This window comes from Chroicocephalus ridibundus, chromosome 3, assembly GCF_963924245.1.
Source record: "Chroicocephalus ridibundus chromosome 3, bChrRid1.1, whole genome shotgun sequence".
NCBI lineage: Eukaryota > Metazoa > Chordata > Aves > Charadriiformes > Laridae > Chroicocephalus > Chroicocephalus ridibundus.
In genome coordinates, this window is record NC_086286.1 from 79940828 (window position 1) to 79963361 (window position 22534).

At 41.8% G+C, this 22534-nt stretch overlaps 1 protein-coding gene across 4 annotated transcripts; it reads left to right on the forward strand.

Moving 5' to 3' along the window:
• Positions 1 to 473: 473 nt before the first annotated feature.
• BEND3 (BEN domain containing 3) lies at positions 474 to 22165 on the forward strand. Of its 4 annotated transcripts, XM_063329847.1 has the most exons (5): positions 630 to 747; positions 6588 to 6697; positions 11511 to 11555; positions 12024 to 12247; positions 17308 to 22165. In XM_063329847.1, the coding sequence occupies exons 3-5, from the start codon at positions 11522 to 11524 to the stop codon at positions 19561 to 19563; spliced, it is 2514 nt and encodes an 837-aa protein (XP_063185917.1). In that variant the 5' UTR covers positions 630 to 747; positions 6588 to 6697; positions 11511 to 11521; the 3' UTR covers positions 19564 to 22165. The 4 variants fall into 4 exon arrangements, with proteins under 4 accessions (XP_063185919.1, XP_063185917.1, XP_063185918.1 ...); XM_063329848.1 differs by lacking the exon at positions 6588 to 6697 and having other exon boundaries at positions 655 to 747; XM_063329846.1 differs by lacking the exon at positions 630 to 747 and having other exon boundaries at positions 5022 to 6697.
• The last annotated feature ends 369 nt before the right edge of the window (positions 22166 to 22534 follow it).

Here is a 22534-nt window from a genome sequence, read left to right on the forward strand (position 1 = left end):
CGTCCTCCGTGGCCGCGGCGGGCCGCGCACACGCATGCGCCCCCACGCTCCCCCCCAGCTCCCCGACCCCGCGTGCACGTCGCGCGGGTGCCGGCGCCGCGGCCAGGCGAGACCGCGGCCGGGGCCGCGCTTCCACGCGGCGCCGGCCGCCTTGCCGGGCCGGCGCGCGCCCCGTCCCGGTCCCCGTCACGCCCGGCCGCGTCCCTGAGCCCTGGCCCACGTGCGGCCGTGCCCCGCGGGCGCCGTGGGACGGGGAGGGCGCGTCGCGGGTGGGGGTGGGGAAGGAGGAGAGCGGCGGGGGGAGGGCGGGCGAGCGGGCTGGCCGCGCGGCGGCGAGTGGGCGGCGGGGGCGCGCGCGGCGGGGGCGGGGGCGCGCGGGGTCTCCAGTGGGAACCGTGCGTTCCCTGTGGCAGCGCCGGGGAGGGCGGGGGGTGGGGAGGAGGGGAGGGAGGGGGGAGAGCGGCCTGCTCCTCCCCGCCCCCCCCCCTCCTCCCCTCCCCTCCCCTCCCGCCTCTGCCCCTGCCCCGGGGCGGCGGGTGGCGCTGGCCGCGGCGGCTCGGGGCTCAGTGTCCTTGTGCGGAAATGACACACGGTCCCGTCACGTCACGCGAGAGCGCAGCGCGCGGACCCTCGCACACAAAGAGCGGGGGGGGGTGTGGGGGGGGTGGAAAGGCGGGCACCAGCGGCGGCCGCTCCAGCCGCCCCCCTGCCGTCCCGGGGCTCCCGCGGCCCCCGCGACCAGCCGAGGTAAGTCCCGCTGCCGCCGCTCGCCGGGTGGGGGGGGACACACACGGGGACACGCCGCTCCGCGCAGCCCTCGGCGGGGAGCGCCGCCCCGGCGGGTAGGGGAGGAACGGAGGAGGAGGGGGGGGTGGGAGCCGCGCCGGTGAGGGAGGGAGGGAGGGAGCGGGGCGGCGGGAGGCGCGGGGCCGGCCCCTCCCCCCGGCGGCGACTCGCCCCCACTCTCTTCCCCACATCCCCCCCGCGGCGGCGGGGCGCGAGCTGCCGGTGGCGGAGTGTGGGGGGGTGGTGCTGTGCTCTTTGTTCGTCGCTTGGATCGTTGCTATAGCGCTGCGGCGCGGGGCGCGCGCGCCCGGCCCGGGTGCCTCCATCTGCGGGGGGAGGGGGGGGGGGGGCGGTGTGTGCTAGACGGGGGAGAGTGGAACGGTCACGCCGCCCTCACCTCCAGCCTCACCTTGCCCCCCCTCTCCCCCGTCCCTTTCCCCCCGCCCCCCCCCCCGCGCGCCGGCCACATAGATCCGCCCGGGCAGGGTCCGGACCGGAAGCACCAACCGCCGCCGCCGCCGCCTCGGGCTCGTGGGTCTGACCGCGGAAGCGTCCCCGGCCGCCGCGTGCGGGGTGCGCGGGGGGCGTCTCCCTCACCGCAGACCCCGCCCCCGGGGCGGGGCCGCGCCGCCCGCGCCGCGCCCACGTGGCCGCCGCCACCGGGGGAGTCCCGGCGGTTGCGCCACCGCCCCCCCCCCCCCCCCCACCACTCCCGCGGTGGCTTCGCGGGAGCCCTGTAAAAGCGAGAAGGGGCCGGGGTCAGGCCCCTGCCTGCTGTGGACGGTGTCCGGGGCGTCGAGCCGGTGGTTCTGTGGTCACTCGTGCGCCGCCGGGAGCGGAGGAGTCGGCGGGGAACCGTTCCCCCCTGCCCATATGGCCGGGTGCCTCTACCCTACTTTCCCCTGCGGTGCGTCCGCGCAGCCCTTTGTCAACAGAAGGGAACAAACTCTGGAGCGGCGGCAGGCGATCCGGCGGCCGGCCAGCGGCCATGTGACGGCCGCCACACAGCCTTGACGCAGCCCCAGAGCTCTTGGGGCTGAAGTGCGGGGTAGAGCCTGTCGCTGCCGCCCGTAAAAAAACAGCCTATGCCCGACCCCTGGGGCAGAGACGTTTGAACAGGGGGAGAAAAAACCCTTTTCCCTGCTTCTGCTTGATACCTGGTCACCGGATTATGAATTTACGTGAATGATTACATCTAATAAAACAAATGGTTGCCAAGATATGTTGGTAGATTTTCCTCTTCAAACTCAGCATTGGACCAACTGCGCTTTTTATCTTTGCTAAGTACTTTCATAGCTTAGGTAAGTCCAGCGTGTAAAAAAAAAAAAAAGGGAAAGTTGATTGCAGTTTGGATGAGATTTTACATTGCCTGTACAAAGTTCATCTGGAACAGTATTTTAAAATACAAGCAAAGAATGAGGGGAAAGAGAATAAAGCATTGAGGAAAACAAAATGTTCCTAATAGATGGGGGGGGGAAACCTAATTGAAGCAAAACAAAATTGACGTATTAACTCTGGAAATAAACTAGGTTAGTATTTTGCTGGCCAGTGCAAGATTAAATTGGTGTTTGATAAAATACAGGGGACAGGTTGAGAAAACTTCAGCTTTAGGCAACTTGTGGGAAAAATGAGAAGAGTTATTTAATTATTTATTTTTTTAAAAATTTAAACTGCATCTGCAGATGTAAGTAAAATGAAATTAAAAGAGACCCAAATTGAGAACATGCCCTGTAAGTTCTACTGGCAAAATGCCCTTGTTGCAAGGCTGGCTTCAGTGGAGACTTGAGGCTTCCTGTCCTCTTCCTCAGGGCAGCAGAGGAGGTTTTCAAACTATGTTAAGTATAGGGATTTTAGTGTCCGTAAGTGTAATGCTTCCAACAACATCTGCTGGTTCTTTTCAAAATATTTTTTCATAATTTTAGACTTGTTATACATGTATTTATAGTCAGAACATGATTGTAATGGTGGAATACTGTTTTCTAAGGTATTTAATATTTCAAGTATCAGTACTGGATATCAATAATAAATTTTACTCAAGAACTCCACTCTTGGGTCACTAGCAGCCCCCTACTACCTCAAAATTGATAGGATAGAAAACATCTGCTTTTAGTATTCTTTATATTGTCTACTTGTGTTTTGCTCATTCAGTTAACTGAGGCAACATTCTTGTTTCATAGTTTTTTCAAGATGGGTAGTCAAGTTGAAATAGATTTTTTTTTTTTTTTTAATTAAAGGGGTTTCAGGTATCAGACTTCTTCAACCTGCTGCCTTTTTAAGTAACTTCCCAAGCCTTTTCAAAATTTTTCCTCAGAAAAGTCACAAGTTATAAGGAAACCTACCTAAATATGTACAAAGTACAGTCAGGTGGACAAATCAAACAGTACAGATTTCCTCCTCCCTCCCCAGTTTCTGTCTGTTATAATAGTTTTAGGTGTAATTTGTAACATTAGGAAGTTACCTTGTTTCAGGCAGTATACTCACAGTGACCCTTTCTGGCTATTTGCTTGTCCTGAGCATCATACCAATAAGTGTGGTGATGAGGTTTTCAGCAATGGAAGGATAATTAAATAAAAAATAAAAATATTTATGAAAATGCAAAAAAGTCCAGGAAAAAAAAATCCATCGTGTTGATTTTTTGAGACGTCCTTGTCAAAATTCTGCAAATCACTGGTTCATGGAACTCAACAGAAAGCAAACATTGCCTCTAAGAAATACATTTTACGGCTCAATTTTGGAGTGGTATTTATGTGTAATTCTGTTGAATTGAATTTGAGCAGCATTGTTTTTTACAAATTGGAGGAATCAAATGTACCCTGAGGATAATTGCAATACTGAAATTATTGAACCCAGTGCTACAGCCAGGAAGTAAAAGATGCAGATTACTTGGCTCCCAAAGCAGAACCCAGAACTCTTAGTTCTCTCTCTAGGTTTGCTGCTGCAGCCCAGCAGGAGAGCTTTTCAAGAGGCAGCCTGGAAAGCCACACGCGCCCCAAGCAGGAGGCAGCTCCTGGGCAGCCTGCGCAGAGGCGCCTGCCTTCGCTCCTGTCTCCTGCTGGGGCTGCAGGGCTGCGTGTCAAGAACGGGTGCTTGCTCTCGTTATTTCAAAGTGTTATGCAGGAATTGTTCTTCTAAAATTTCATGAGGGACAGTATGTCGCACTGTCAGTGGGTGGTTGGAGCAGCCCTCGGCTCACCTGCTGCACGGGACAGGACTATTTCCACCTAACCCACACCTGCTTTCGAAACTGTGGGCTTCCCGTGGGAAGCATCCATTGCTTTCTGTGTTTTATCCAGTGCATGTTTCATGTGAAATACAGAGAGAGACCCAGAGACAGGGAGCAGGACCTCAGACACTTGACTGTCCAGTGAGTGCCTTAACTACTTGCTGAGGCTCAGTATATATACAATAGTTTTGGTTGTCTCTGGGTAAACCACACTCTAGTTATGTAGCATAATAAATACCATTGTCATTTAGTGATAAAGTCCTATTACCAGAGGCATATGTAAGAGGAGGTGCTGCTTTTGGCTGTTAAACACCAGGTCAATGTACAGATCTTCCTAAATTTAGACAATGTTAGCTCCTTAGGAGGAGGTACTGGTTTTTTGGCTTTTTTGATATTCCCATCATTTATTTAGCTTTGCTAGGTTACCTGTGCTTTAAGAGGGGCGTTGTATCTCTCACTGCGTGTTGAAAGCAAGGAAATTGGGCAGCTTATTCCACATATGCTATTAAACACATTTTAATGTTGCTAGCAAACACACATAACTTAACTTTTGACCAAAATGTAAAGGACAAATCCTCTCTTCAGAAGCAAACATCACTCAAGTAGAATACTTTTCATTGAAGCCTCTGAGTTTTATATATGAAGCAATGTACCACCATGAGGTTTTAAAAGGAATGAACATCTTATAATACACAATATCTCAACCTTTGTATTTCTAATAACATTCTTATAATCAATAGCGAAGAATTAGAGAAGAAATAGTGAAGAATTCCTGCCAACCTACATGAAGATGCAAAAATATTTAGTGGGATGGTGTGCATTCAAGAAGCAGCATCTACACATTTACCATGCATTAACGAACTGAACAGTAGTGTGTTATGCAAACATTTACATTAATAATGGCAAACTTCTATAAAAGTGATAACGGGCATTCTTGTTATTTTAGGGTATATTAGTTAAGATAATGATTCATTTACATTTGTAATTATAATTAACAAGTGTTATGAAATCAGAATTGCTTTCCACCACATACAGCATGTGTGCACTTTTATTCCTTTCTACATGGGTTTTGTGCCTTTTTTTTTCAGTTGTCGGAACTTAGATGTGTGAGTTTGAAGAGTAAAGAGTTACATTGTTTAGTTATGAACAGCAGAACAACAGTATTTTTTCTGGTGGACTTTTTATGTTTGTTTTTTTAAGTCAGAACTTGCAAGTCATCAATCAGGCTGTCTTTAGGAATGTTTGCGAAGGCAGAGAACTGCCTTGATCTTACATTATCAGCCAGATCTTTTCTCTTTGCCTTGCACTTTTACAACAGTCACAAGCATCAGACAGGTAGGGAAAGCATCCTCCAAGGCCAACACATGAGTAATTGTTAAGTGGTAGATCAGAGGAGGAGAATGCACATGGTGGCATGGTTTAACTTAGGCTTATGATTCAGTTCTGGTTTATATATCAACAGCTAAGCAGGTACACTTTTATGCTACTTTTTAGTAGCATTCTGCATTATACTAGATGATATGAGACTAAAATACATTTAGAGTATGATTTGCAATTTGCTCCCTTACACATGAAATCTTTTGTACCTAAGCTCTTTAAATCCTTAAGGTTTCAGTGCACGTTTCGGGTAGGCACATGTTTGGTAATACATGCTTCCCGACTCACAGCTTTGGGCTGTGCACTGTGGTTCCCTGTTAGCCACCATGAATACCGTTTCAATGTTGAATGTTATTAGCAAAATGTTACAATGATACAATGAAGTATCGTAACCTGGTGAGTCTTTTGAGTAGAGGCATGTGTCTAAGTGATACCAATGGAAGTAGGGAGCGTTGAGTCCCTTCATTGACTTGTCTCGTTCCTCGTCTAACCTGATGAGAAGAAGGGAGAGCTGGATCTGTGGGAAGGGGATTTGGGCAATAGTGACAGCCAAGGTAATAAATAAATAAAACAGATTTTCTGGCTCCCAAATACCTATTTAACCATTGTGCCATTCGTAAGTGAAATATCCTGCACTTATTTATGACTGTTCTCTACGAGAGTCCCAAAGTACTGAGTGTATTCTGAAAATGGGTGTTGAATGTGTGCCAGATGCAGAGGAGTTCCTAGTGCAGCAGTCCCAGCAGAGCTCAAAAGGTTTTGTGTATGTGGTCCACCGGAAACTTGGTATCTGGAATTTATAGCCACCTACAAGTTTAGCTGGTTGCTGAGTGGGATTTCTGGATCTTGCTGCAAATCACAAGATCAGAAATCAAACACGCTTAGATCGGTGTCTAGAGTTAGACTGTAATGCATACTGAATTTATTTGAAGTAGCTTAACTTGAAACAGGACACAGTGCTGTATATCACGTTCATTCTCTGCAAATAGGCTCATTGTACATTAGTTTAAAAAGAATAGTATCGTCGTTTGCATGATTGCAAATCTAGGTATTTGTATTCACCTTTCTTAGAAGAATGAAGCTTTACTAACCTTAAGAAAACTGTCTTTTTCGGTTGATCTTTTGTAACTGTTTTGGAAGTGTCAGGATGTGTGGGTGAGTCTGGAGGACTGAGCCAAAAGGAATGTTTGTGTCTTCCCAGGTGAGTGCTGGCATCCCACAGGCTTCGTTGCGTGACACCTAGCAGTGGCTCAGCACAAGTGTCTGTACAGTACCAGCACTAGTAGCTATCAAGGCAGTTTAGATGGGAAGGTGAGTACATGCTGATTCATCAGCAAGGTGTTTATTTTGAGACATTGATTACATAGACATTTTAAACTGCAAACTGTTTTCAAGGAGGCCGTTCTCAATAGATGAAACGTAGGCAGCAAAATCTAATGATTTATTGTTTGCATTGGGAGGATGGGGTCCGTTTACTTCTTCTTCCTTGATTGTTGAATTTGTCCAAGTGCTACACATCTTCCTGTCTATCCTACATGAGATAAGTTTAAGTAATGACTGCTAGAAGCAGACTGCCATTAATCAAAAGAAGAGTCTCCTTTGAGGAAAAAGTGGGAGTATTAGCTATTCACTTCATTTTTAGTGCTCAGAGGTGTAGGATCCATAATCAGGGTTATAAGAGTTACTCTTCCTGAGCGTTTTACCCATGTTTCAGCATAAGCATAGAAAAACAGTATGTTTACCTATTGTATGCCTGTTTCATTAGGCGTTTCTGAACTCTTCACATTGTTTGGAATTTTCCTTTACACACAAGATAGCAACCAAAAAAGCCAGAGAAAATGCTTCTAAAATAGCTTGGTTCACAAGTTAAAATATTTACAAGCAAAATCCTAAAACTTGAAGCTTAAGGTTTATGTTCATATTTTGTAAAGCATGATTTTTTGGCCACTTCAGGTGGAAATACCTGAAATTTCAGCTAAAATTTAGACAAACAGTGCTTAGGCTACAATGCCAATTCAATTCATTAGGATCAGGATCTGGCCATTGACGTAGCTGCTGTTGTAGGTGTTTGGTGTATTTTGGAATCCTCCTTCCAGATCCTCTTTTCACCAGAAAGTAGGATGTGCTGCAGCATCCATCTATATCCCAGCAAGATAAAGCTGCCAAAGCTGTTTGCTCTGCCAGTCACCACTGCAGACCCGGGCTCCCAGTTTCAGCACAGGGTGCTCAGCCCTTCCTAGAACTAGCTAACTGCTGTCCTGTGGATAGCATTGAGTCAGAAGTAGCCTAAGGATGATACGTCTGTTTATCTTCTGTTTTGAAAAAAAGACTTATAAGGTAAGAATGAAATATGTTTGTATACTCAACATGACAAAGAAGGACTGACAGGTGTTTGTTTTACTGGATGGTTTTCTTACTCAATTGCTTTGTGTACTGTTTTGTCCCAAGTTCTTTTAGGTCTTTTTTTCTCCAGCTTTGTTTATTCTCATAATCTGAGCCAGAATGCTGCCTCAAAACAGATTTTGACACTGCTGCCTCTTCTACGGAGGCAATAATTACTATTCATAAGTACTGATTCACTGCAAACAGCATTTTAAAGAATCTGACATGTTTTATCTTTAGCGGACTTTAAACAACCAACAAAATTATTGTTGTTAACCTTACATGGGCGTGCATGCATGGACATGTACACGTGCACACACAGACTTTCCCCCTTCCCATAGGCCCTGATTTCCTATGGAAGCAATGATGCAGTTGCTCTGTTGATATCTCTGTGTCTGCTCACGACTTACTTGTGAGTCCATTGCTACCCAAATTTGAAGAGAGATGGTTGTGTAAATAGATGGTAAGTGGAGTTTCATGAAATGGTTGAACCGAGCCAGTGGCTTGCTGGTGTCGGAGAGATTTTTAATCTTTCCTTTCTGTTCCAAACTTCGTGCATGCTCCTGAGCTGGGACCGATTACTTGCCGTACTCTTTGCCTCTCTGAGTTAGAAGAAAAGTAACCTGGCAAAGAAAGAAGTGAATTGTGAATTGTTTTCTGGCAGCTTTATCAAGCTGGAAGAGCTCACTTAAGGTGGGCAGCCATGCTTGACCGAGAGAGCAGGTGGGACTATGAGGCAGGAAATCAGAGGGGCAGCTGACTCCTGTGTCTTGACAGGAGCTGTTATACATGCTTCATTTTCTCATAATACCAAAGTTCTTGCAAATCTCACAAGAAGGTAGGAAACCAGATAATGAGAGAGAGATTACAAGGGCTTCCCAAAACTGGGTTGGAGCTCATGCTTTGTTTGGCACCAAAGAGTTCAAATATAAAACCGAGTATTTCCAGGACTCATTGATTCTGATGTTCTTTTGACTATTCACTTTTAATTGTATTCTGGCAGTTCGGAAAAAAAAGTAAAATCAACATAAGTATTAACACTTTGCTTCGAATATGTGAAAATGTTTTGACTTAATATCATTTGACCTGAGTTTAGGATAGCTTTGGTCTTTCTGCTCTTGCGTCCTTTAGAAAGTTAACCAAGGTATGCACTTTGCTTAAATTTTTGCTTTTTCCAGTTTTTAAAACTGGATGGCTATTCAGTGGCTATTCAGATCTCCATTTATCTTTTCCTTCCACTTTCCTTGCATTCTCTCAGAGGAATTCTCCTAAAGCATTCTTCCTGTTTGAATAGCAGTAGTAGCAGGAGTTAGAAGGAAAACACATTCCCTATATCCCCTCCTAAATATTTCCTGTCATTCCCCCCCACTGCCACCTTTATATTCTTCCCTTCTGACTCTGTGTGTTTGCCATCTTTTCAGCATTTTGCTCTAATAGATAAGTCTAGCATTATCTGGAAAACCGTTTTGATTTCCATTACAGAATATTCTGTAGTGGTGTCGGCAGATTTGCTTACTGTCACCTCCGGCCCTCACAAAAAGATTCTGTGTCACACTGCTTGAACACTGGCACAAGTTGATCTTGTACCACATCTCTCAGAGCTAAGCCTAGTGCAGTGTGGAAAAGTGTAAGAAAGATCTGGAAACTGAATGTCAATGTATCTGGGATATCAGGGCAAAATAAGAACATGTAGTACTATGTGCTTTTCTTAAGGTTCAGTGCAGCTTTTAGATGGTGCTGTGCGAAGTACACTGTCTTAGGATTTTTCATAAAGAGCTGTAGTGGCTGTTTCTAAATTCATAAATAATGTTGGGTTAATAAGACTGGGTATTAACCCTCACCAGTGCTTATCAGGTAGTTTAGGAGTTGGTGTGGCCAACTTACGTTTCATGCTGTTGTCATAGAATAATTTGGGTTGGAAGGGACTTTAAAGGTCACGTAGTGCAACCCCTCTGCGATGAGCAGGGACATCTTCAACTCGATCAGGTTGCTCAGAGCCCAGTTCAACCTGACCTTGAGTACTTCCAGGGATGGGGCATCTACCACCTCTCCGGGCAACCTCTTTGTCCTGTTATGTCTCTACAGAGTTTGCACAAGTTTAAGTGAAGTGATTATAAGCTGGCATAATTTATATGTGGATCAGTTAATAAACGCAACTCTTGAAATAGGGGATTTTGGTGGGTAAAAGGAAGAGATATCTAAGGGCCCTACTTCTAACTGAGAGAGACTTTTTCTGGTGATGTGATGATGAAGGCAATCTCATGTTATCCTCTTGAGGATGCCCTTTATAAGGCTATATATGGGGACCGTGTTGAAGATCAGCACATCAGAGGATGTTTTGGCTTCTAGAGTAGTATGAGCTGATTTTTATAACCTCATGCATCTTTTGTTTGGGTGTGTGTGCTACCCATTGTAGTGTATTCGTACAAAATCTTACCCTCAATGGGATCTCATACTTACCATTAACAGCCATCAGTTACTGTCAAAGAAAAATTCATAACTACTCAGTATTCGAGTGATTGCAGAGTTTTTTAACACTATTTTGAGATTAAAAAAAATAATTCCATTGAACGGTATTCGAAAGTAAGATAGAGACTTTTTTCTCCTTCCAAAACAGATTCCCTCTCTTTCTCTGCTCATTTCTCTTTTAAATTTCATTATAATTCCCACTGCTGGACTGTACGTACACTTTTGATTGATGGGTTGCTTTATTCACTTGCTCCAGCAGAGAGAAGCCTGACTTGGTTTCAGACCTTGGCTAAAGGACAGGCAGGAACAGTTGAAAGAAAATTATTCGAAAGAAGAATGTAGCTGTGGAAAATGTAAAGCAGTAATATTCTGGGGCCAAGTAAACATAATGCTGCGTGTAAATGAACATGAGCGCTGTGTGACAGTTTACCAGTCACCAGTTTACCAGTTGAGAGTGTCAGTTTGCAGCTGTGTGCCCTGTAACGGTCCATGAGATCTGATTAGGTTGTTTGCTTTGTAGATCTCCAAAAGATTTAGAATATCTTTTAGGAATATGTCCACAGATTTATGTTTGCCCCCAAGCAACTTGCAAAATTAGTTTTCAAGGAAACAGAAACGCAACTGAGTCTTTCATATGAGAAATAATGCTAAAATCATGCTAGAATAATAGAAATACTTGGTTTTCCTTTCAAAAAGCATTCTTACATTATTTAGAGGCTGACAGTTAGAAAAAAAAGTGGTTACCGTAGTTTTACAGATTGCTCTCCTTGAATTAATGCAGTCCATATCAAAAGATCGAAGACTTCTAAATGAAAACTTACTCCAGCATGTATATTCCAGTTTATGATGAGTTTTCCTTGTGTGATGACTTTGGATCACCCACAATGACAATATAAAAAGACTGTAATAAGAAGTAGTGACTTGGTACAGGATGGAGAGTTTAATACAGTTAACTTCCATTTATATACTGACACGGTAATTTATAGAGAAGGTTAAAAGGAATTTAAATTTTCTCCATGCCAGAAAAAGACATATAGTTTTAAGTACATTCCTAGCTGCTGTATGCAGTTTGCCATATAGTTTGCAGGTCTATAGATGGCCATGAAATTTATTGAAAATAGCTACGTTCTACAAATGTACAGATTGGAAATTATTCATGGGCTGTTAATGCCCAATGGTTCTAGATTAAAAGTAATTATAAGAACAGATGCAGGTATTTCCTGATTCCAGAAGATGCTGGTATTTATTTTTGTATATTTTTTTTGTTCTTTAGTGAAATAGAAGATGAATTCAGCTGAAATCACTGCTGATGATGAAGGTAAAATATTATATTTTGTGTAATTTATGATCAGACAAAAATACTTGTTGAATGAAAGCCTTTGTAACCTGATAAAGAATGCACTTGGATCAAGACAAATTACATTAATGGTTTTTAAAAAGCTATCTAAAGCACACCGTTACCTTTGTTACTCATTTTATTTTCTGCTCTACGTCCTTCCTCCCCCTCAAAAAAAATCTTCCTACTGTAACTTTATTTGTTTATACTTTAGACTCTTCTTTGGGGAAGAAACTGTCATTTACTGGATGACAGAATTGTTCCTAGCATAATAAAAAACTTGATTTTGGGGTGACTTCACCATACAGTTATCGTACAAGTCATAAAAAATAATGATGTTCTTCAAACCACATTTTCATAAAAAAGAATCAAACCACAAAAGATTGTATTAAGGGTGTCATGGTTTTCTGGAGAGAGTGCTTTATCTTTCTGAACTTTCTCTTTTTCCAGTAAAAATTCCTAAAAAAACTATTGTGAAAGTAGAAACAGAAAACGAAGATGAAGCTCTAGACTGCTCAGTAACATCCAGATCTGCTGAGAAACACACACTGGATGGCGCAGTTACTTGCCTACAGGATTCCAACAAACGGAAACAGACCTCACTTGGGTGTGATGGTTCAGGGAGCCAGCAAGATGTCTTACCCAGTGTGAAGAAAAGACGCTTTACACAAGAGGTGACTTCTCTATACATGACTGCGCGATTTTACTGTTCATATTTCATAGGCTAAATTCATTGCTGCTATAGGCAAAATGCAAGTCAGTTAACTAGATTTGCATTAGTAATGAGTTTGAATCAAATATGGCTAATCTTAACCCAATTTGCGCACGTTACTTGTCTGGGTATTTCTTTAAATAATGTGATCGTATCTATGAAATACACATATAGGTTAATTCATTCATGTGAAGTATATTTTTGTTGTTTGTCAGAGAACGTAGGAGCAGGTAGTGATTTGGATTAACTGAGCGTGACTCTGATTACAGTCCCTCTCATGTCACACAATCCTTCCGCTGGATCCTCAGTGGTAGAATCAGGGCTGTAATTCTTCCTTCTGTGACACGGATTTTGATGTCAGTGAGACAAGTATAAATTTGTGCATTACTTGAAAGATAAAAATGCAGGGATGCAGAAGACGTCAGCATATCAAGAGCAGAATGTATTACAACTTCTGGTGCACCAACCCACTTGTGACAACCCAGATGTCTGTCCAGCTGGTGAAGGAGATGCCCAGTCTCTTCCATTATCCTGTTCTAGTGATTCACCTCTCTAACAATTGGAGATTTTCATTAATCTTTGCTGAAACTGAGCCAGTTTCTTTTTGTCCTTGTTCTTTTCAGTAGGGAGAGCGGTGATCATCTGTTCCTAGAAAAGTCTTCTGCACACGGGAAAATTGGTGTGATGTTGTCCACCTTCAGCCCTTCCTTTCCAAGACTAAAATTCTGTTTCTTCAGCTCTTTTTTTAGGAGTCACCTTATATTTTTGTTGTTCTCTTTGAGATTACTGAAAGGGTAATGTCCAGTGTTGGAGTCACATCTCTTCAAACACCCTCTAGAGCAGGATAACGACCTCCAGTTTTTCACACTCAGCACTTTATTAAAATAACCTAGATTCAAATTCATCCTCTTTTGAATAACTTCAGGCCCTGGGTTATATTTAGTTTATGACCTACTCTAATGCACATATCCTTTTCTGCTGTTCTGCTACCTAGCCAGTTATTCCGTGTTGTATTTGTGCATTTCGTGTCTCCTTTCTAGCCATAGCTCTTCATATTTCTTTTTCTTGACTGTCATCTCTCTGACTTCTCGGGGCTGTTTTTTTCCCTGAATGCCTGTGGTAGGTAGGTTTTAATCTTATTACATGGTTTCTTTCTTTTCTTTTCTTTTCCTTTCTCTTCTTCTTTTTACAATTGTTTTAGTTACATTCAGAATCCTGAAAAAGCTTCATAATGGTCTCTGAACTGTGCTTGCTTTGGATTTTACTGTTTGCTGTTTGCCTGTAATAAATTTTTAAAATTATTTGAACTTAATTATAACTTCGGACTTATAATATCAGAAAGTGACCCAGTAACCATGATGAAAATTCATTCTGGACCGACCCCAGTGAATCAGCATGTTTAGTTAAATAACCAACAGAAATAGTCCTCAATCCTAACAACACTTTTAAAAGTTAATTACTTTTCTAGTACCAATATTTTGTTTTAGTTGATGACTTCATTAACTATTTCTGTTTAAACAGAGGACAAAATGTTAATTATTTTTGAGAATATCATGCATCTAGTATATTTACTACACCACATGGGCATCTATGTATGATAGAAGTAGAGCTGTACTTTTTATGTTATATAACTGTACTATTGGGCTGGTGATTATATTACAAATGACTTTCTATCAGAAGACATTTCTGTTGTGGTTTTTTGTTTTTTTTTTTTTAAATTCTAATTGCCACTTCATAACCAGAAATCAATTTTCCCTAATTTTCTTTTCTTTAAAAAAAGCGCAAGACATTTCCAAGTTCTCATGTGTTTGATAGAATCATTTTATATGTTTCTCGCTCATATATTTATTCCTCTTTACTCATATGCTAGGATATTATGTTCTGTATTCTTACAGATATTTAGACTTCATTTATTAAGCATAATAAAGGTCCTAAATTGGCTGGACTTTAGCACTGAGCAGAGCGGTAACTAAACAACTTTTAAAACTTGGCTTAGAACTCCAAGAGATAATGTGAGAGACTATTTCACAATTATGTTGGTCGATGTTTACCAAAATAGTGCATTTTGCAAAGATTCAAAGAATGTATATAATAAGAAAACATGCTGTGCATGTGTAATATAAAAAGCAGCACTATCTTATGTGCATTGAGTCTCATAGAACAATATCTTTGATTATTTTTTGATGGTATATTAAAACTGGTCAGCTTAAATAGGTGTAGCATTATTGATATATACATCAATGTTTAAAGATCAGTGTTACAGAAAACCAATTACAAATTTTAAATACTAGAAATACCAGTTTAATGGGAGAATTTATGGAAAGCCATGTTTTTATGCTGTGGATAGTGCTATTCCTGAATTAAAACTGTGTAAAGACAAGAAAATTACAAGCAAAAGGAAAGAAAATGAGAATGCATCTGAAATAGAAAATCCTTAAATATAGGCCCAAATGCGTTGTCATCTGTTAGTCGTGCACTGACTATGTGTTTCTGAAATGCAGATAACCAAATCCGTCCCGCAACCAGATCCAAACACTGTGAGCTGCATTAGTGAAAGGGCAGCAGTTCTGCTGCCATCGCAGAGATCTGCCGCAGTTCTTAGCGCGAGCTCTTCCCCTCCTCCAGAGCACTGTGTCCAAAACTAAGAATACAAACTTTCTCAATACTCACTGTCACTTAAGGCAATGAATTTGTGCTGCTTAATACACATTCTAATATTGCTTTGCCCTGGCTCTGTGTGCGAGGTGTTCATTAATGAAGTTACCCGCACATTGCCAAGTTTTATTATATAATTAATTAGGGAAAAGGTACGGCAGGAGTTCTGATGAGAACTGACAGGCAACTGGTGGCCCGTGGCAAGCTATTTAGTGTAGAAGAAATTGGATGAATCGTACCTTCTATGTGAAGGACTATTTGGAATATTCTCTGAAAACAGGAGTGTTAAGGAAGAGCTAGCTCTTAGGTAGCAGGTCTCACTTTACGTGTGAGAAATGTATTCTCCAGAATTGCAGTTTTGTTTTGTTCTTTTGATCTAAAATGGTAAAAGAAATTTGTAATTCAGTGTGGGTGCCTGACTGGGGAGCAGAACTGTGTTTATGGTCAGTGGAAATTTTAATGACCTGCTTTCAGGTGATGCCAGTTTGGGTGAGCTCTATAACCATCTGGAAATACCTCTGTTTCTCCACTGGCAGGTAGAGGTGGCGTGAGATGACTTCGGTCCCAGTGCGGGAGCCTACAGTTAGGTGGGAGCAATGTGCATTGCAGTCTGCTCACAATTCGGTCTCTCGTGTTCTGGTATTTTACAAGTCACAAAGAGCTAATTTAGTTAGGGTATATCATATCATTTGCTGGGGTAAAGTCACGCTTTAATAGCTGGTGCTGTTCCAGGGTTCTGGTTCCTTGCTGTCCTCATAGCAAATGTGCTTTAATATGAGCGGGACTGGAGGGACAGGCTTCTAAATGGGACCTGGAAGTCAGGTGTCCTAGGCACAACCATGGCTAGGAATTCTGCGCGCTGTGAAAGATATTGCCTTTGCGTTATGCTTTTATCATCTGTCCATCCACACAGCTTTGGATGTGAAAACACGAGGTTTCATATGTAGGGTTGTGTGATGTGAACGAGAGCAGAACTTGGAAACACAGCTTCAATTTAATTGAGTCTGCTGGTTTCTAAACTGGGAGTGGAAACCAGCTTGTTCGTTCTGAGCCTTTTTTGAGTATATATTGCGTTAAGAAATTAAAAAGTAATTAGATTCAATTTGTCACTGCAGTAAGCAGATGCCAAGTGTGAGTACACATAGGGGCCAGATTAATTTCATGAGTGTTACAGTTCTGTTTTTTCAGAAAGGAATCTTATTTCAAGTTCCTCACTGCAGGACGTAGTGGGGTCTTCACTAGAATTTCAAATTGCTTGTGGCTCTCAGCTTGGACCTCAAGTCTGTGTTCCATTTGTTTTAATAATTGAACGCAAATTCTGTGTTTTTTATCTAATTATGTTCTGTGGAACAAGCCAAGCAAAATGTTTCAGCACAGTCTTCTCTAAAATCTGTAAGTGTTTTCTCATGCTTGAATTCTGTATGTTGGGTTTTGAGTCTGTTGTATCTACTTAGCTTCCTAAGAATTATTTGCAATATATATGTGTTTGCAAAAAAACCCAACCCACCCAAGCCCTGCATATTTGCTGTGAGTTGATGAAAATGCTTCCTTCCAATTTCAAGCAGTGAGGAAGGGTTAGGCATTACTGAGCACATTAATTCCTTAAGAGCTCATTATTGTTTTTCATATAAATAATTTAGAAAATTAGAAACCCATGAGTTTAAACTTCCCTGCCTTTCAGAAATAGAGAAATCTTAGTCTTCCCTTTTGAAATGTACTTTCCACTTTGGTTTTAAGTTTTTATTATTTAAATAGTATACTTTTTTAAAAAACTACTGTCATTCTTAGAATTTGTTTAGGAGTTGTACACCATTATAAAGATTTTAAAAAACCTTTCACGCCAGAAAGAAGAGAATAAGCATAATTTTGGTGTCTTACAGCCTTTGTGGTATGTTCAGAAGCTAACCTAAAGAGAGTGCTGGAATGTCAAATGCAGTTGTTGGAGGCAGTGGCAAGGTCACAGGACTAGGAGTCAGAAAATCTAGATTCTATTCTCGGCTCTGTTGCTGACTTGTTGCCACCCAAATTCCCTACAGCCCAAGATCCTCATATGCAAGGTGAAGCATATTGATACTTAATTTGGGAGAGTATTTAGAGCTCTGTCGGTAAAGAGTACTAAGGATTATTATTGCATTTCTCTTCCATGGAGAAAGCCATGAGCCAAAACAAAACAAAAAACCTAAATAATACTTTACTGTAATTTTATTTTTCCTGGTGAATTTATTAATTTTGATGTATTTAACACAACTAAGTCCTCTGGAGAAAATTTGACTTTGCATATTTATATAACTGCCTGCTTAAGGGGCATATATTTATAGCGAATGTTTTTAAGGCAGTCTTACTAATACAATATTTATTCCTTCAAAGGGCCCCCTTTCAAACATGAAGAACAGAGATACTGCCTCACCCACTCAGGTAAATGCAGAGCAGCCAAACAAGAACAAGAATCCTAATGTAACGTGGCTCTGTGAAGAAGAATCCTTCAGTGACATAACCACTCCATCTTACAAAAAACCTCTCTATGGCATCTCACACAAAATCACGGAGAAGAAGAACCCGCCGGGAGCCGAGCAGTTTGCTTCTTACGAGTTGTTTGAAAAAATCAACCCCAGCAGTCCCTCGCATCTTCGGACTTTGAACGATCAACGCAAAAGGGACTCGGCTGCAGCCATTGCCGTAACAGCCGCCACCGCAGATTCTGACCCAAATATTTATTCTTTGATACAGAAAATGTTTTACACGCTTAACACCCTCAATACCAATATGACTCAGCTTCACAGTAAGGTTGACCTGTTGTCTCTGGAGGTTAGCAGAATTAAAAAGCAAGTCAGTCCAGCAGAGTCCGTTGCAGACTTCAGGCCTCCCCCGGAGTACCAGCTGACTTCTGCGGAGCTCAAACAAATCATGGATCAAAGCACATCAGGCGGAGACCTCGCTTGCCGGTTGCTCGTGCAGCTCTTCCCAGAGCTGTTCAGCGACGATGAGTTCAGCAGAAGCTGCAGCGCATGCGGCTTTCTCAACAAAAGGAAACTTGAATCTCTTCATCTGCAGCTTATCCGCAACTATGTGGAAGTTTGTTATCCTTCCGTGAAGAATACAGCTGTGTGGCAGGTGGAGTGTTTGCCTCAAGTCAACGATTTTTTCAATAGATTTTGGGCTCAAAGGGAAATGGAAAACAGTCAGCAGAATGTGCAATCGTCCAGTTTTTATGAGACTGAGCAGGTCGAGTCCTCCCATTTTATGGAGGATAAAGAGCAGGAGGAAGCTTTGTCCTTGGACAGGAGTAGTGCCATTGCCTCAGATTATATGCTGGATGCTCAGGATCTCAATGAATTTTTAGATGAAGCTTCTTCTCCAGGGGAATTTTCTGTTTTTTTGTTACACAGGTTGTTTCCAGAACTCTTCGACCACAGAAAATTAGCGGAAAGGTACAGCTGCTTTGGAGACTCTGGAAAACAACTGCTGGATCCTCATCGGCTTCAAATAATCCGTAGGTACACTGAAATTTACTTCCCAGATGTGCAAGAAGAAGAAGCCTGGTTGCAGCAGTGTGTGCAGCGAATAAATGATGAGCTCGAAAATACATATATGGATGGAAGTGAATGTGATCAGATGAGAGATGACTGTTACGATTCTTCTAGTTTACCAGACGATGTATCAATCATAAAAGTGGAAGACAGTTTTGAATATGAAAAACCTGGCAGACGCTCAAAAAAAATTTGGCTTGTACCCATAGACTTTGACAAACTTGACTTTCCCCCTCCCGATTTCGATGTCCCTGTCCCAGATTACCTGTTGAACAAAGAACAGATTAAAAGCATATATGAAAGCAGTCTTTCCATAGGCAACTTTGCCTCTCGATTGCTTGTTCTCTTATTTCCTGAACTGTTTACTCATGAAAACTTACGGAAGCAATACAACTGTAGTGGATCTTTAGGCAAGAAACAGCTCGACCCCACTAGAATTAAATTAATTCGACATTATGTGCAGATACTGTACCCCAGAGCAAAAAATGACAGAGTGTGGACGTTGGAGTTTGTTGGGAAGCTTGACGAGAGGTGTCGACGAAGAGACACGGAGCAAAGGCGGACGTACCAACAGCAACGGAAAATCCATGTGCCGGGGCCTGACAGGAGGGAATTTCTCAGCTATGCAATAAACCCTGAGAGGTTTCGAGAAGAATTCGAAGGGCCGCCGCTGCCACCGGAAAGAAGCAGCAAGGATTTTTGCAAGATACCACTTGATGAACTCGTTGTTCCTAATCCAGACTTCCCCGTGCCTTCTCTGTATTTGCTGTCTGATAAGGAGGTAAGAGAGATAGTGCAGCAGAGCCTGTCGGTCGGCAACTTTGCTGCCAGGCTTCTCGTAAGACTCTTCCCCGAACTCTTTACTCCAGAGAATCTCAGACTGCAATACAACCATTCAGGTGCTTGTAACAAAAAACAGCTCGATCCTATCAGGCTGAGACTGATCCGTCATTACGTGGAGGCAGTTTACCCCGTGGAGAAAATGGAAGAAGTATGGCATTATGAATGTATACCGAGCATTGATGAAAGATGCCGGCGTCCTAACAGAAAAAAGTGTGATATACTGAAAAAAGCAAAGAAAGCAAAAAATTCCTAAGACTTTGACCACTAAATTATTGTCAGGATTATGCTTTGGTTTAGACTGAAGGGCCTGTCGGGAGCCGAGGGTGCTCAGCGTCTAGGACAGTCAGGCACTGAGTTTGTCGCGTTTTAATGTGTGTGTTGCATCTACGTGGGCACCGCAGCAGTGGGAAGTGGCTTACTACATTTGTACATGGGTAAAGACCGTTAAGTCATCGGTGACAGAGCTATCAATGACTAGCTAAGAGCATGAGTTTCACTGGTGCAAATACATGTATTGAAACTGTATTACTCCACTCCCCATTTCTGCATCTTCCTTTTTTATCACTTTCTAATAATAAAGGATTTTTTTTTTAAATCATTGTGCTCTTCAGGGGCAGTTTTTCATTAAACCCTTCTGAACAGTCTTGGTAGTTAATTCGGAGTTTGAAATTTAAACTTAATTTAAATTTGGAAGTGCCACGTTCATTGGAAATCGTTGGAATATTAGACTTCGCTCCTACAGTCATTGCAGCTTCACATGTGTTTTGTTTTTGATGATACTGAGATACTGAAAATAATAAGACTGTGTCAAATAATGGGTCAGAATGGTGTTATTTGCATTTTTGAGTGTTACCCAGGTTTTATTTCTGAAAGCAAGAATTAATTGTTGAGGAATTGAGATGTGAGCGTAGACACAATGTGAATGGGTTTTTTTAATATTGTCGCCACAAGCTCAATCCTGCCCCTGGGAGTTCTTTTTTTTGTTTTGTCCAGTGTCACTGCTGGCGCGAGTGAGGATGGCTTGTCTGAATAAAGCCAGTAGAACAGACCCAAGCCTATACCCCTGGAATATCTTGCCATCACCTGCTTGCCACTCAATTTGTCAAATAACAAAAACAACAACAACAACAAAAAGACACGAAACAAGAACTTAGAAAAATTTTAGACCTTACTGTCTATCAAAATCATGATTCCAAAGGTTTCCAGTATTCATATTGAATCACATATGTAAAAAGTACGTGCAAAGATTGGTTTTGTGATGGAATTAAGTGTTTCAGGGTCCCCATGTATGAGCTGTGGTAATGTAACTTATTCTTTGTGTGAATGCAGCACCATCTGGATATTTCAGGTGTGGGCATATTGAACTCTCTCACTTTGCCAAATTGATTTAGTGTAATTAGTAGCTATTTGGAGACATAACTGTGTATGTATAACTTTGGTTCATACGGTCAAGTTTGCATCATTAATATGTTCAAGTGTAACAAAGACCACCCAGAACCCAATGTGAATTTGCTGTATGATTTGTCACTGGAGAGTGCTGCTTTAAAACTAGTTTTCCTCCTTTTTTTTTGTTCTTTTTTTCCTTTAAATACTGACAGAAATGGTGAGAGAGAGTCATCCATGGATTTTTGAGACAGTAAAGACAGTGGTCACCTACTGACCATTGCCGGAAAACCTTGGAGCAATTGTTGATGTTTTCTGTGGTCCTTTTTTGTTGTTTACTTAGATGGGTCATAGTATCAAATTTTAAGTCGGCTCCAGTGTAATTTTCTACTTTAGCATTTGTAAGAAAGTACAAAATACTTGATATTTTTACTTCAGATTTTTAGAGTTTAGAGTCATATTGATCCCTTTCTTTTAAAAGCAAAACAAAATGTTTTTTCCTAATGGCAAGAACTAGTAATATTAAACTGGGAGTAAATCATAATAGATCGTAGCATATGCTCATTTTCCCCATACGCTAGCAACATTCTCAAAGAATGTATGAAGAAAGTCATGAATGTACTAAATAATACACTGATACTGTTTATATCCATTTAAATGTTTCCTGTTGGTTTAAATAATAGCAGGCCATGCACAAAATGGATATCAGAGCAAATATGGCTATAATAAAATGAGAACATTTTACCAAAGATAAAGAACTGATACCACAATGTCTGCATCTTATCTTTCATTTTAGTGCATAAATTTAGCAAACTGAATGTATCGGAAACCAAGGCTTTCTCTTGTAATTGTATGCTACCTAGCACCTCTGTGAAATTTTTCACATGCACTTTTATGGGAGATATAAAACAACTGAAATTATTAACAGCTGCTTAATTTGTTGTTGCGAATGGCTGGCCAGAAGGTAAGAAATATAATTATATTTTCTTATCTTAATGTCATACATGTTTCACCACGTAGCGATGTCAAAGCTCCCAGAAGAATTCGATATATGTTAAACTTTTGTAGAACTGACAGATGTTACTAGCTAGCATGCAAATTTCAGACATACTGGCTTTTACTGCAGATGTTGACATTAAGTCAAAAAAACAGTCCATTCATATTATCTACTAAGTAATGAAAAAACAATTTTCACCTTTGAAAATTACATTTTTGAAAGTGGGTATAGGAAGATTTTAATCTTTTTTTCTCTTCTGTCTAATTGCTGTGTACATTCCTTGTATCTCACTCTTCACAACCCTTTCACGATTCGTTTGATTGTATGTTTTATAACTGATATCAAGAAAATACAGACGTATGAATAGTGACATAGTTCACTAATGAAAGCTCTTGCAGTGCATCTGAAGTACAGCCACTTCATCCAGTCGGTCAGTCCTGTAAATAAATTAAAGGTATATTATTTTCATACAAGAGGAATGTTGTCTGGTGATTGCTTGAGTACGAGCAGGAATTTTTTTCCTATAAAGGCTGTTACTAAGATCTGAGATAACCTTAGCTGGTCACATAATACATGAATGAAAATACCTGCTGCAGCCATTTTAAGACTTCTCTGTCTTTCCCACTTTTTTTTTTTTTGTTTAAAAGAATAAACCTGTTGTTTTGAAAGTGAGGCTATGATGGGAAGATTGCTAGATATTGAAGTGTTTGGAGCGCGCGTAGCCGTGCACACGCTGGCTTCCTGGGGATGAACATTACTTTCTACCTACCAGGTCAGTAAACCCTGTGTTAAGGTGAATATCAAGTGTCTCTATCTACTTCTTATAGTTTAAATATATCAGCTT